Source organism: Moschus berezovskii, chromosome 26 (assembly GCF_049115385.1).
Source record: "Moschus berezovskii isolate FMDL1 chromosome 26, NW_MosBer_1.0, whole genome shotgun sequence".
NCBI classification, from domain to species: domain Eukaryota; kingdom Metazoa; phylum Chordata; class Mammalia; order Artiodactyla; family Moschidae; genus Moschus; species Moschus berezovskii.
The window spans coordinates 38,407,484-38,422,243 of NC_142485.1; the positions used below are offsets into that span (position 1 = coordinate 38,407,484).

Genomic DNA, 14,760 nt, shown 5'->3' on the forward strand with positions numbered 1-14,760 from the left:
TCTTGACCACTGCACCACCTGGGAAGCACACACAATGTTTAAAGTAACAAAAATAAGCAGTTACTTTTTATCCCATTTTACAGGTAAACATATGTATTTACAGTCATCCACTGTATCTGAGGGGATTGGTCCCAGGATTCCTGTAGAGACCAAAACCCACAGATGCTTGAGTCTCTTACATAAAACAGTGTAGTGTTGTATTTAACTTTACACACATCCCTCCGTATACTTTAAATCATCTCTAAATTACTTATAATACCTAATACAATATAAACTCTGCAATTATCAGTATAAATGCTATAAAATAGTTGCTGGAATGTGGCAAATTCAAGTTTTGCTTTTTGGAACTTTCTGGCATATTTAAAAAAATATTTTCCATTCATCATTGGTTAAATTCAAGGATGTCAAAAAGGAAGACCAGCTGTATTTATTATTTTAATCTTTCCTATTCAGTTCAGTTCAGTTCAGTCGCTCAGTCGTGTCCAACTCTTTGCGACCCCATGAATCACAGCACCCCAGGCCTCCCTGTCCATCACCAACTCCTGGAGTTCACTCTTTTCTATTAGCCTCAGATATGTATAGATTTTGACTGCAGCATATTAGACTAGTGTCCATAAGACATACTCTGTAGAATTACCTTTACAGAGTGTATTGTGACTCATGGCTCATTTTCCTAACTTTAAGCTAAGTTTTAATAATAAATCCAGTATTAATAATAGGAAATGTTTGTTAGGGACAAACATGTTATATATGCCAGTTGCTATGCATGGGACTTTATGAAATACTAGGATATTTAATCCCCCAAACTATGTGAGTAGGTACCAGTATTATTGAGATGTAAATGTTAATAATTACCTTTATTTCACAGATGATGAATCTGCCACCAAGAGATGAGTACATGGTGGGTGGTGGGTCAGATTTGCATTCAAGCCTGTGGCACAGAGTCCCTCACGAACCTCATAATCAGGATTTGCCTTGTCATTTATGTATTATTTGGGCTAATTTCATGGGAGAATTATCAGGCTGTGAGAGTTTTTAATAATTCACCAGCCCCTTTTGTTTTACATTTTAGCAATATCATTCATTGGTGACTAGAAAGTTCCTTCATGGCTGAGATGTCCTCATTTTAACTTTGACTTTTATCCACAATCATGAATTATCTCTTTTTATAAGACAAGGATGCTCTCTGCGAGGTGAAATAAGTCAGTAGTCGATTTTGAGGACCGCCTCTAAAAGAGTCTTAAGGTAACTTTCTAAGTAAAGTTGTCATCAAGGAACTCTGCATTCTAGTCTATCAATACAAGACTGCCAAGTTCCTCAAATAAGTCTTAGTCTCTCTCTAGGATATTCTAAATCTAACCTCAAGAAAGCAACATCATTTTTTTTTTCAGATTATAGCAATGCATTTTAGCACTCTCTCAGTAGGGCATAAAACGGGATGGGGGAACATAAACTACTTCAAGCATAGTGGTAATATTTAGAAATATTTGCCGGAAGCAGATCTCACACATGCACTTATAATGGACTCTAAATACAGGACAGTGGACCAATCTCAGTGTGACCATGCAGTTATTAACTGTGCTGGTACATAAATTATGGCAAAAACAGAAAACACGGTCTCATTCTATTCAGATTTCGAGCATAAAAATGAACAAAAAATTTTGGTTAGCTTTAGATGACATTGACAGAATGGGAAAATTTCTTATAAAAAGTAAATCTAGTGTTGGAATTTTTAATTCGAAATACTTAAAACTGCTGGAAAGCAAAAATTGAAAAAAAAAAAGTCTAGTCTAAATCATCCTGCTTCCACCCCAGTCACCATAGGTCGTGGCTGGAATTCAATTCAAGTAAAAATAACTTCTCAAAAATATTGAGCCAAGGTTTTGTTTTGTGTTCACTTTTGTTCTTCTGGTTATTCAAATCATGAAATATAATCTTCTGCTAAATTGTTCTTTTTTAAATTTGTATTTTCAGTGGCATTTTCATTCTCATTAGACTTCTCTATATATCAGATCATCCTAGGATATAATTTCATAGCACTTATGAAATGCTTTGTGAAATGCTCCTTATATTTTTAAAAGACTTCCCTATAGCTCAAATGGTAAAGAATTTGCCTGCAATGCAGAAGACCCAGGTTCAGTCCCTGGGTTGAGAAGATCCTCTGGAGAAGGAAATGGCAACCCACTCCAGTATTCTTGCCTGGAAAATTCCATGGACATTAACTGTTTCTACTATGAGTAACCTCGATTTTATATGTTCAAGTGACACTGCAAATAGAAATACGTTTTTTAAAATTGGTTCAATTGATTTTAATGTGCCAAATAGTTCCATACATGTAAAAGTTATAATTTAAACAGGCTACTGGACTGGGGATTCAATGATAACTGTGGATTACAGATGGTCTTTTGCAATACTGATTGTTTAGTAGATATCTTTTCCAATCAGAAGGCTCATACCCACTGTACTGGGAATAATCTCCACACAAAAGATTTTTATCATTTCTTTTAGGAGAAAAACGAACTATATTTTTCTGACTTTGCATTTAAACCAGTAACGTTTTAAAAAACATGAAATTTTACCACATTTTGGAGACTCAATTTATCTGTTTTTCTCATTTTAAGATTAGCTACCATAGTTTATGTTTTTTAATTACTTTATGGGGAGATGACATACATTAAGGATATAAAAATCTAAAGCTCACTGAGGAATGAATAAGCCTGGTGGGGGTGGTGGTTCAGTTGCTCAGTCTTGTGACCACATGGATTATAGCCCACCAGATTCCTGTGTCCGTGGGATTTCCCAGGCAAGAGTACTGGAGTGGGTCGCCATTTTCCTCTCCAAGGGATATTCCCTACCCCAGCTCCCGCCCCCCAGGAATTGAACTCGCATCTCCTGCATTGGCAGGTGGTTCTTACCACCGAGCCACCAGGAAGGCCCATGTCTAAGCCTAGTATTATTATACTGGGATTCTTGGTTGCTGCTGCTGCTAAGTCACTTCAGTCGTGTCCGACTCTGTGTGACCCCATAGACGGAAGCCCACCAGGCTCCCCCGTCCCTGGGATTCTCCAGGGAAGAACACTGGAGTGGGTTGCCATTTCCTTCTCCAATGTGTGAAAGTGAAAAGTGAAAGTGAAGTCGCTCAGTCGTGTCCGGCCCTTAGCGACCCCACGGACTGCAGCCTACCAGGCTCCTCCATCCAGAAGACCCTTATATTTTACAATGTAACTGACAATAAAATAGCATTCACTCAAGGGAAATTTCCTCTATAGTAATATTTGTTGGAAAAGAAGCTGGTGATGCTTTTCTCTCTAATATAATTTTATTTTATTTTATTTGAATTCTGCTTTCACTTGAAAAAGTAAAACCTACATAAGCATACACACGCTGAGCACACTGATGAACATGAATGGCTTACAGTGTTTGTTCACAGAGTGGTTAAAATCTTCGAAAGACATTTTTGACCAGTATATACTCAAGGCCTCGAATAGTACACATTGTTGACACAAGGGACATTTTAATTATTAATGAATTAAAGAGTAATGGACTTTGACCAAGGGTTTGGAAAGTAGAAAGAAGCTCTATAAGTAACCTGAAGGGTGCAAATTAGAATGAACTGTTTAGAATACTGCAATCATCCAGGTGTTAGATAGGGCAACTGCAAACTCACGATGAATCCTGTACTATATTCTGAAGCATTTTAGTTTGATTTGTTGAATGAATAAGACCAGTGCAAGGTAATAAAGAAGAGCATTACAATTAGTATATTTTTAATAGACTTTATTTTTTAGAGCAACTTTCAGTTCAGTTCAGTTCAGTCGCTCAGTCGTGTCCGACTCTCCGCGACCCCATGAATCACAGCACGCCAGGCCTCCCTGTCCATCACCAACTCCTTTTAGGTTCAGAGAAAAATTGAACAGAAAATATATTAATAGAAATTTCCCATATATCCCCACCCTGACATATAAACAGCCTCCCTTACTATCAAAATCCCGCACCAGGTAGAACATTTGCTACGATTAATGACCCGACACTGACGCATGATAATCACCCAAAGTCCATAATTTCCCTGAGACTTCACGCTTGGTGTTGCACGTTCGGTGAGTTTAGACGAGACTCTGACTCGTATCTGCCTCTATGGTGTAACGCGGAATACTTTCACTGCCTGAAAACCCTGTGCGCCGCCTGGGCATCCTCGACTCTCCACCTTAGCAGCCACCTGTCCTCTGACCGTCTCCATAGTTTTGCCTTTTCCAGAATGTCACATAGTTGGAATCATACATTATGTAATCTATCCAGACTTTTTTTTTCACTCAGTCATATGCATTTAAGGTTCTTCCATGTTTTTCTGTGGCTTTATATAAGTCATTTCTCTTAGTGCTGAATAATATTCCATCGTCTGAATGTAGCACATTTATCCCTCCATTCAGCTACTGAAGGACATTTTAGCTGCTTCCACGTCTTGACAATTACGGATAAAATGGGTATAAACACGACACATAGTTTTTTTTAAAGCAAGTTTCTGATCACCACTTGTGCCAAGATAGTTTTAGGCCATAATGTTGACAATAATGATGATTGCATATTTTCAAGTAATTTACATAATAACATAAGTAATTTTTTCTCCAGTAAACTTTACACTGTGTGCTTTTCACAGCCTACTGAGTTCAATATTGTTAGTGCTGTTTCATTTTGCATTCTTAGTGACAGGATATTCAGGTGTCCATTTGCTTTTCTTTGACTTGGTATGCTCTCATATTAGAGCTGTGGTTCTCAACCAGATGCCGTTTCCCCACTCCTTGCCTTCTCCCCGCAGGGGACACAGAAATTTTGGTTATGTAAATATTGTCTATTGAGTAGAGACCAGGAATGTTGTTAAACATGTTGCAATACACAGGGCACTATTCGTAACAAATAATATTCTGGCCCCAATTTTCAACAGTGCTGAATCTGGGAAATCTTGATTTCAAATTTGGTTCATATCAGTCCCTTACTTATCTATGCATTTGGCTATTTTGTTGACATTGGCATGGATTTCTGGTAAATCACTCCAATTGTGCTGTTTTTTTTCAACTTCAGGTGTGGTACCCTGAAGAGCCTAAGGAAAACAGCAGAGAAGTTTTAACATCAGATGTACTCATAAGAGCTTTACTGAGTCCCATAGAGCAGTAGTTCTTCATGTTAGATGCCCATTAAAATAGTCTGCAAAGATATTGTAAATTCAGATATAGTTGTCATGAGCAAAGCCTGATCTCTTTGTCAGATTTGCCAGAAGATCCTACTGTGTGTCCACGGTTGGAAACCACTGTCAGAGGCCATGACCCTCAGCTCATGTTCACCCAGCGAGACTGCTGGATGACCAGATCTCTAAGCCCGGAGATGTTTCTGCCTTAAAATCTACAGCTGTTTCCTCTTGCAGTTCAAGTGGGGACATGATTGAATTGATTCATTCCCAATGAGGAATTGGGAATTCCATTCCCAATGAGGAAATGTCATTGAAAACATATTTTTGTGAAATGAGGGAGCTCTGAGTTAAAAAATACTTTAAGTATTTTTATAAGCTGTGCTGTAAAACACTGATGAGAAAGAGACTTTATAGACAGTGTCCTGAGTGGAATCCAATAGTATATGTTTGCATATACCCACAGGGAGGCCTGGCGTGCTGTGGTTCATGGGGTCGCAAAGAGTCGGACACGACTGAGCGACTGAACTGAACTGATAGATCTATTGAATTCATTTCACTGAAGTCTGAGTCTGCGTTATGCGAGAATGTATTCATTATATCATAACATTAAATTTGATATATGGCTAATTTTTTCAGCGTTTACATAGTCCTTAGACTCAGAGACTCTTGGAGTCAGAGTCAGCTGGCTCTTTTTCATCGATTCAGCTAACATCTGAGATGTTAATTTTACCCAGACTGGTACACATCTGCTAAAGTTCCCCCAGAAAGTCTATGGCTCAACCAAGTGTGATTTTCTTAGACATCAAGCTTAAGTTCATAGGCACTCAGATGAAAAATGAATTACCTTTTACAAGTCACTCTCAAGTTAAATACACTGTAATCTCAAAGCTGCATCATCAAGGGGTAATCATCTGTTTTAACCTTCTTCCAAACACTAAGAAAACCTTGTTTCTTGCAGTTCCATATTTCAATCTCCCTTCTAAATTTCAAACAATAATTAGAACATCTAGGTTGAAATCAAAACAATAATACACATTTTAAAAAATTTTAAGTCACTAAGAAGGAATTCACAGCAAGATTGTTGAGTGTAATACTAACACATATTAGACCCTCAACAAATGTATTTTGAATAAAAATAAAAACAAAACAAGAACTATGGTAACAAGAAGGTGCCTATTGTGAAAGTCATTTGCATGTTCTGACGAAATGGTTCTCAATAATGATGTGATAATAAGATTGCTGGATATTATGAATCTGGCACCCAGGTCTTTATCATTTAATGGCATTAAATGACATTAATGTCATTAAAAAATGACAGTTTTTACCATCCAAGATCAACAAGTTAACTAATCTAAGCCAAACCAAAGAAATTTTACTGAGATATTTTTATTTGTGAATTAGGAGGAAATGGTCAGTGTTTTAATATAAGTGAGAGATACATTAAACTGTGGTTGAAATAGGAAAAGCCAGTGAGTCCACTTTCTATATCAGACTTCCATAAGACCCATCCCTCTCTCCTTTCTATAAACACGGGCACTGCTGTTTATTTTAGAAAGTAAAATATATTGTTGTTCAAGGCAATAAACACCACATGTGAATAAATAGTTTACGAAATATTTCATAACAATGTATGGTGACAGATGTTAACTAGACTTATTGCAATGACTGTTTCACAATATATACAAATATCAAACCATTCTGTTGTACACCTGAAACTGACATGATATATATCAATTATACCTCAGTTTAGAAAAAAAGAGTAGCTCATTTATTTAATGCTCAGACAACAAAATACGTGTCATATTACTAGCAGTGGAAAGGTAGAAATAAGATGATAATCATGAGATATTTTATTACATATAGAGAATTTTTACCTAGAATCACACTTTATCAATTCAAATAATTTTTCAATCTGAGTAATTATCAGATTCTAAGGGGAAACATAAAGTAGGAAGATAGTCTCATATTTTTAGCATGTTTAGTATGGATACTTTAGTGATTATGAACTCCCTGAAATGTAACTGCTTTGACTCCAACTCAGAAGTAAAGAACAAAAGTTAATGCACTAGTCCTCATGAAAACATGTTCTCACAGCAAAGATTGATTCTATAAAATTCAGCTTTATTACTGTGCTGTGACATTATAGCATATACGGTTTCAGAATTCACTCCTTCCATTGCCTTGTGAAGTAGCAGCAGCAACACAGTTCAGAGAATTCCAAGCCAGTTTGAGTGTAAACCCATCGAATTCAAAGCCCCATTCTACCGTGAACAGCACCATCAAAAGAAGCGTTTGAAAAGTCCCCTGGGTCAGAAAGAAAAACAAGGTAGAACAGAGCCAAAAGGCACGCTGATTACTCTCCTGTGGGTGCTGAGTCGCTACTACCCTCCAGAGGGGTGGGTCTGGAGTGGCGGTATCATGTTCATTATTCTTGAGGTTGTAAATTAGCACTAAGGTCGACAGTTCTGAATAATGAAAATGTTAATAAACAGAGCTTTTTCCTCCCAGGAGTTCAATTAACAAGATTTCTTCAGTTTGGGGTGGTTTCCAGACTTTCGAGAGCCTTCCTCTTCCAGCGGAAGCCCTCGTTAAATAATTTTCCCAGACTTGAGAACTTCTTTTTATTTTCTCCAAAAGTGAAATGAAGCCTAATTTCCTTATTCTATACATTCCTATCATTCAGGCAAGATACATGTTTGGTGGCAGTAGTAATAATCACAATAATACTGCCTAGAATAAAAAGTACTAATACTTTGTCTGAGCTTCATATGTGCCAGGTTTGATGCTCAGTGCTTTCACTGAATCATCTCATTCCAGCCTCTCAACAATCATGCAATGATTGGAAATGTAGATTACAATTGTGATTGTAATTTCAGATCAGTTTAGCAGGCCTGCTCTGCTAAATTAATCACAAAGAGGCATAAAGAGCAGCCTAGACTCAATCCAGTTCAGAAATCTGTGCCTTTAACCAGCAGGCTCTAAGGCCCCTTTCTTGCTAAACAAATGTGACATTTAGTCTGGGGACACAGTAAATGAGTGGCATATCAATGCTTGATAAATCAGTCAATCAAAGGTAAAATTAATATGCAAGAAAGAAGATTTAGACTTAAAGTTTACAAAAGTCATTAAAAAAGAGCAGAAATACACACTCATATCATTATATTCCAAAATGACCTGTGAATCATCGTACTTAGAATGTTAAACGTAAACATGATTAAGTAGCTTAAATATTTATGATGTGAAATTGTGCCCATTTAGTTATCATACAAAGCTATTGGCAAAGTTTTAACTCAATGTGCAGGATCACATCTTAAATTTATCAATTAATGTTTTCTAAAGTTTAAAACACGTGTGGTGAGATTTTCGAGATCAATACATGAATGAAATAGGCATTAAGATGCAGATGGAGGAACTCTTCGTTTGTCCATCAGAACCTCTGTGATGCAGTTTTCCAGCCCTTTTCTTCTTGTGATCCATGTTTAGCATCTCTCAGCTTCTTCACTGGTGGCAGGACCTACCAGAGTTGTGATAAATATTGAGCTGTGTAGGTGAAACACAGCATCCCTCCTTCCCAGTAGATTATATGTTTTCTGTCTCCACTTTTTCTCTGTTGCAGTTTATTATGCTGACATACCTTTTCATGCTGGCCTGGCTGGGAGTCACGGCATTCACCTCACTGCCAGTTTACATGTATTTCAACCTGTGGACCATCTGCCGAAACACTACCTTAGTGGAGGGAGCGAATCTCTGCCTGGACCTTCGTCAGTTTGGTAGGTGTATCCCTGGCTGTAGATACAGCACCTCATACGGTTTGCCTCATTTTAAAATAGTGTAATGGAAAAAAAACAGCAACCCACCCAGTATTCTTGCCTGAAAAGTTCCAGGGACACAGGAGCCTGGCAGGCTACAGTCCTAAGGGTCGCAGAGGGTTGGAAACAACTGAGCAACTGAGCAAACTAGTGTAAACCACTTTGGAACCGTCATTACTTCTGCCAAAGAGATAGATGCATCAGAATCTTCATGTTTAAGTCATTCTTTTTAAAACCAAACTAAGGGAATTTCAGAGTGATTGCAAGTTATTCTTATGACATGAACCGTGTAGTGTTTGCATAGTATTTTCATTCTCCCCTGATAAACTATATAGTCTGTGAAGTCTGCTATGAAGATCACCTAAGAAATAGATACTTCATTGTTTTCTAAAACAGGGGGAAAAACTAAACTTCACCATTTCATGATAAAAAAAATAAAAAAATACTAAATCAATCAGTAGTCCTCTTAGGTTAATTTTATTTAGGGCTGAAACTTCATGTAGTAATAATAATTTCTTATATTACTTATATTGTAATATAATTACTTAATAATAATTTCTTAATTATAATATAACTTAATATAATTAAGTTATATATTATATATATTATATTAAGTTATATCCGTTCCGTTCCATCGCTCAGTCGTGTCCGACTCTTTGCGACCCCGTGGACTGTAGCCTACCAGGCTTCTCCGTCCATGGGATTCTCCAGGCAAGAACACCAGAGTGGGTTACATATTATATAATATATATTATATTAAGTTATAATATAACGATATAATTACTTAATAATAATTTCTTATATTGTAAGTATAAGGGCTTACAATAGTTTGTATATGTTTGCCTGTTTAGTTCTCACAGTAATTCTATGTGGTGATACTGTGGTTATCCTCTTTATAAATGACAAAACTGAGGTACCAGGAGGTTAAATTTCCTGTCCAAGGTGACACAGCTAATAAGTGACAGCGCTGGATTCACTCCATCCAGTTTCAGAGTCTGTTCTCGGTTCGAAGTGAGCTGCCTCACCTGATGAAACAAGTACTGAACTATGAATGAGGATAGTTGAGTCTAATCTCACCTAACCTGTTCAGAATTCCATCCCATCCTTTGTAATAATGTGGGGGCTACAGAATTTATAGAAGATATGCAAGATGTGCTCAGACTGATTTTTTTTTTACAACACAGCTGTTAGTGGATTGCCATTCCCTTCTCCAGGGAATCTTCCTGACCCAGGGATCGAACCCAGGTCTTTTGCATTGCAGGTGAATTCTTTACCATCCGAGCCACCAGGGAAGACCTTTAAAATCTAATAGAGTGTTCTAAATGTTTTTCTTTAATGTGGGTGTCCCCGTACTTCAGGCAAGTGGGAAACAGTTCAGTAGAGGAGATCACAAGGTTAGACTGTGGCTCTGAGGTTAGACTGTAGACAGACTGCAGGGTATGGTCGAACTAGTCCATCACCAGCTAGCCCTATGTTCCAAAATAGTGTCCACCTATGCTCTTGTTAGAGTTCCAGCCCCCATTGTGTGATGCAGATGAAAATCAGGATGATCTCCTCTGTACATGGGGTTCTTGGCAAGAAGATGATGGAAGGATCATGGACAGGTCTTCCCTGGGGAAAGTTTTAACCTTGGAATCATGTCCATGTAAACACAGGAAAAGGAAACATTGGCATCTACTGCTGGAGGTCACTGGAAAATAGCTGCTCGGAAAACCACAGCCCTAACTTCAGCATTCCCGCCCCACAACTAAAATGTCTTCCTTTAATTCTTCTAATTTGAAAAATTAAAATTGGAAGAGATGTGGCTAGTCTCACAGAGAGGGTTGCCAGGTAAATTACAGGACACCCAGTTAAGTTTGAATTTCTGATAAGCAATATATTTTTTTAGTCCAGTATATCCCAGATGTTGTAGAGGACATACATCTGGTAAGTGTAAGGCATGATTATGATTAAAGCTGCTCTTTGAACCTTAGCCCTGTAACAGCATAGTTCAGTTCAGTCGCTCAGTCATGTCCGACTCTTTGTGACCCCAAGGACTGCAGCACACCAGGCCTCCCTGCCCATCACCGACTCCTGGAGCTTGATCAAACTCATGTCCATTGAGTTGGTGATGCCATCCAACTGTCTCATCCTGTGTCATCCCCTTCTCCTCCTGCCCTCAATCTTTCCCAGCATCAGGGTCTTCTCAAATGAGTCAGTTCTTCTCATCAGGTGGCCAAAGTATTGGAGTTTCAGTTTCGATGTCAGTCCTTCCAGTGAACACCCAGGACTGATCTCCTTTAGGATGGACAGGTTGGATCTCCTTGCAGTCCAAGGGACTCTCAAGAGTCTTCTCCAATACCACAGTTCAAAAGCATCACTTCTTCGGAGCTCAGCTTTCTTTATAGTCCAACTCTCACATCCATATATGACTACAGGAAAAACCATAGCTTTGACTAGATGGACTTTTGTTGGCAAAGTAATGTCTCTGCTTTTTAATATGCTGTCTAGGTTGGTCATAGCTTTTCTTCCGAGGAGCAAGTGTCCTTTAATTTCATGGCTGCAGTCACCACCTGCAGTGATTTTGGAGGCCAAAAAAATAAAGTCTGTCACTGTTTCCCCATCTATTTGCCATGAAGTTTTGGAACCAGATGCCATGAATGTTTTCTGAATGTTGAGTTTTAAGCTAGCTTATTCACTCTCCTTTTACACGTTCATCCAGGATTTATTCAGGCTTAGCTTTTCTCTGTGATGTGAAGAGGTGTCAAGCAACCTTTCACATCATCTGTACAGGCTTTCTGTTTGCTCTTAACAAAGAATCCACTGCCTGGATAGCATTTGAAAGTGAAAGTGAAGTTGCTCAGTCGTGTCCGACTCTCTGCGACACTATGGACTGTAGTCTACCAGGCTTCGCCGTCCATGGGATTTTCCAGGCAAGAATACTGGAGTGGACTGCCATTTATTTACCCTCCAAATAATACATCTTTAATAAGAATCCTTAATGTTCATATACAATCAAGTTATAAACAGAAAGCATCAGAAAAGAAAAAAACCAACCTCCCAATTGTGGATCACATTGGGTACAGACAGAGACAACAGAATTACCTGATGGGTTGTATGTGGCGGTTGGCAGGAAAAGCGGATTCAAGAAGGAATTCATCTTTTTGATTAAGCAACTGGGAAGGTTGATTAGCTATCAAATGAGATTGGAAAGCCAACCAGAAGAGCTTGTTCAGGAGAGGGGCAGGCAAGGGAGAAGATCAGACTTCAGTTTCGGCAGTGTTGTTTTTCAGATGCTTATTGGAAGTCTCAATAGAGTTGTCAAGTAAGAAATTGGATATTTGGGTCTTGGTTTCAGGAGAGAAGTATGGGGCTGCCTGTATGGATTTAGGAATCTTGATAATGTTTAAAGTTGAAAGCTCTGAGAACGGCTGAGGTCAGCAAACGAGACAGATAACTGAGTTGACCAAACCCTGGGAAGCACCACTGAAAGAGATCCTAGCTCACTAGAGGAACCAGACAAAGATACTGAGAGAGAGAAGCCAGTGAGAACAGAAAGGCGAAAACAGGAGGATGTTGATTTTGGAATCCAAACAAAGAGACCATGAAGGATGCAAGTCTCCTTTGTCCATAAGATTTCCCAGGCAAGAATACTGGAGTGGGTTGCCATTTCCTTCTCCAGGGAATCTTTCCAACCCAAGGATTGAACCCATGTCTCCTGCATTGGCAGGCAGATTCTTTAACCACTGAGCCACCAGGGAAGCCTTGCGGGAGTCATTAGCTGCCTCCAATACTGCTGACTGGCTAATAGAAGGTGAACTAAGAATTCATCTTCAGTTTTAACAATGTGGAGCGCATGAGTGATCTTCATAAGCAAAGTTTCAATGGAGGATTGGGGTGAAGTTTGACTGGAAGGGGTTTAAGTGAAAATGGAAAGAAAGGATTGCAGACTGAGCCTAAGCAACACTTCCTAGAAGTTTTGCTGCAAATGTGAATAAAGAAATAGGCAATGAAATGCATGCATAGCCAGGGTGTTTCATGTGAATGAATGAAGTCTGCAACAGATCAGCAAGGAGAAAGATGGCCTTTCCTGGGAAGATTTCTCACTAATGATGATTTATTAGACACATCTTCCAGAGGTTCTTTTTAACCCCTCTTAGACTTACCATGGCAAAAAAGGAATGTCCCAGAGAAGGATCTCTGAATTCAAGATATTGCAAGTAAATTTTTTTTTCAACTGAAATAACTGCCCAAACCATTGGCAAAGCAGGTTGGTATAAGCAGATTCATAGACATTCAGAGTTGATGGTGCACCTCAAAGCTAAGAATGTGTGAATATGTGTACATATTAAAACTAAATAATATGTCCATATATTGTTATGCAGCAAGTGCTAAAAGCTAAGGTATTAGTTTGCTCAGAAGTTGTGAATTTTTCCTTTCATGTACATATGTATTTAACACTTCAGGAGTTTTCAAAACAAAATCAAAGACCCGTTTTAGGATGAATTGATCACTTATATAAAATGAGGTCCAGGGCATTGCATCACCTATGTGCTTGTTAAAAATACAATACTCCTGGCAAATGTTCACAGACTCTGATGGAATAATTCTCCAGTGGATCCAGAGATACAAATTTGTGATAGTTCCCCAGGAGATTCTGATGCAGTTCAGTTTAGCCACTCAGTCGTGCCCGACTTTTTGCGACCCCAAGGACTGCAGCACACCAGGCCTCCCTGTCCATCACCAACTCCTGGAGTTTACTCAGACTCATGTCCATTGAGTCAGTGATGCCATCCAATCATCTCATCCTCTGTCATCCCCTTCTCCTCCCACCTTCAATCTTTCCCAGTATCAAGGTCTTTTCCAGTGAGTCAGTTCTTCGCATCAGGTGGCCAAACTATTGGAGTTTCAGCTTCAGCATCAGTCCTTCCAATGAATATTCAGGACTGATCTCCCTTAGGATGGACTGGTTGGATCTCCTTGCAGTCCAAGGGACTCTCAAGAGTCTTATCCAACACCACAGTTCAAAAGCATCAATTCTTCGGCACTCAGCTTTCTTTATAGTTAAATTCTCACATCCATACATGACTACTGAAAAAACCAGAACTTTGACTAGACAGATCTTTGTTGGCAAAGTAATGTCTCTGTTTTTTAATGTGCTGTCTAGGTTGGTCATAACTTTTCTTGCAAGGAGCAAGCGTCTTTTAATTTCATGGCTGCAGTCACCATCTGCAGTGATTTTGGAACCCCCAAAAAATCTGCAATTTTCCCCATTGTTTCCCCATCTATTTGCCATGAAGTGATGGGACCAGATGCCATGATCTTAGTTTTCTGAATGTTGAGCTTTAAGCCCACTTTTTCATTTTCCTCTTTCATTTTCATCAAGAGGCTCTTTAGTTCTCCTTCACTTTCTGCCATAGGGGTGGTGTTATCTGCATATCTGAGGTTATTGGTATTTCTCCTGGAAATCTTGATTCCAGCTTGTACTTCATCCAGCCCAGCATTGCTCATGATGTACTCTGCATATAAGTTAAATAAACAGGGTGACAATATACAGCCTTGATGTACTCCTTTCCTGATTTGGAACCCATCTGTTGTTCCATGTCCAGTTCTAACTGTTGCTTCTTGACCTGCATACAGATTTATCAGGAGGCAGGTCAGGAGGTCTGGTATTCCAATCTCTTTAAGAATTTTCCACAGTTTGTTGTGATCTACATAGTCAAAGGCTTTGGAGTAGTCAATAAAGCAAAAGTAGATGTTTTTCTGGAACTCTTGCTTTTTCGATGATCC

The 14,760-nt window shown here is 38.7% G+C and overlaps 1 protein-coding gene across 1 annotated transcript in view; it reads left to right on the plus strand.

Annotated features, from left to right (window-relative positions):
• Window positions 1-14,760, plus strand: part of GPM6A (glycoprotein M6A) — a 264,438-nt gene that overhangs the window by 240,172 nt on the left and 9,506 nt on the right. The window contains exon 4 of the mRNA XM_055416341.2: window positions 8,799-8,952. Within this exon, the coding sequence (XP_055272316.1) occupies window positions 8,799-8,952 (154 nt within the window). The remainder of the gene's footprint in view (window positions 1-8,798; window positions 8,953-14,760) is intronic.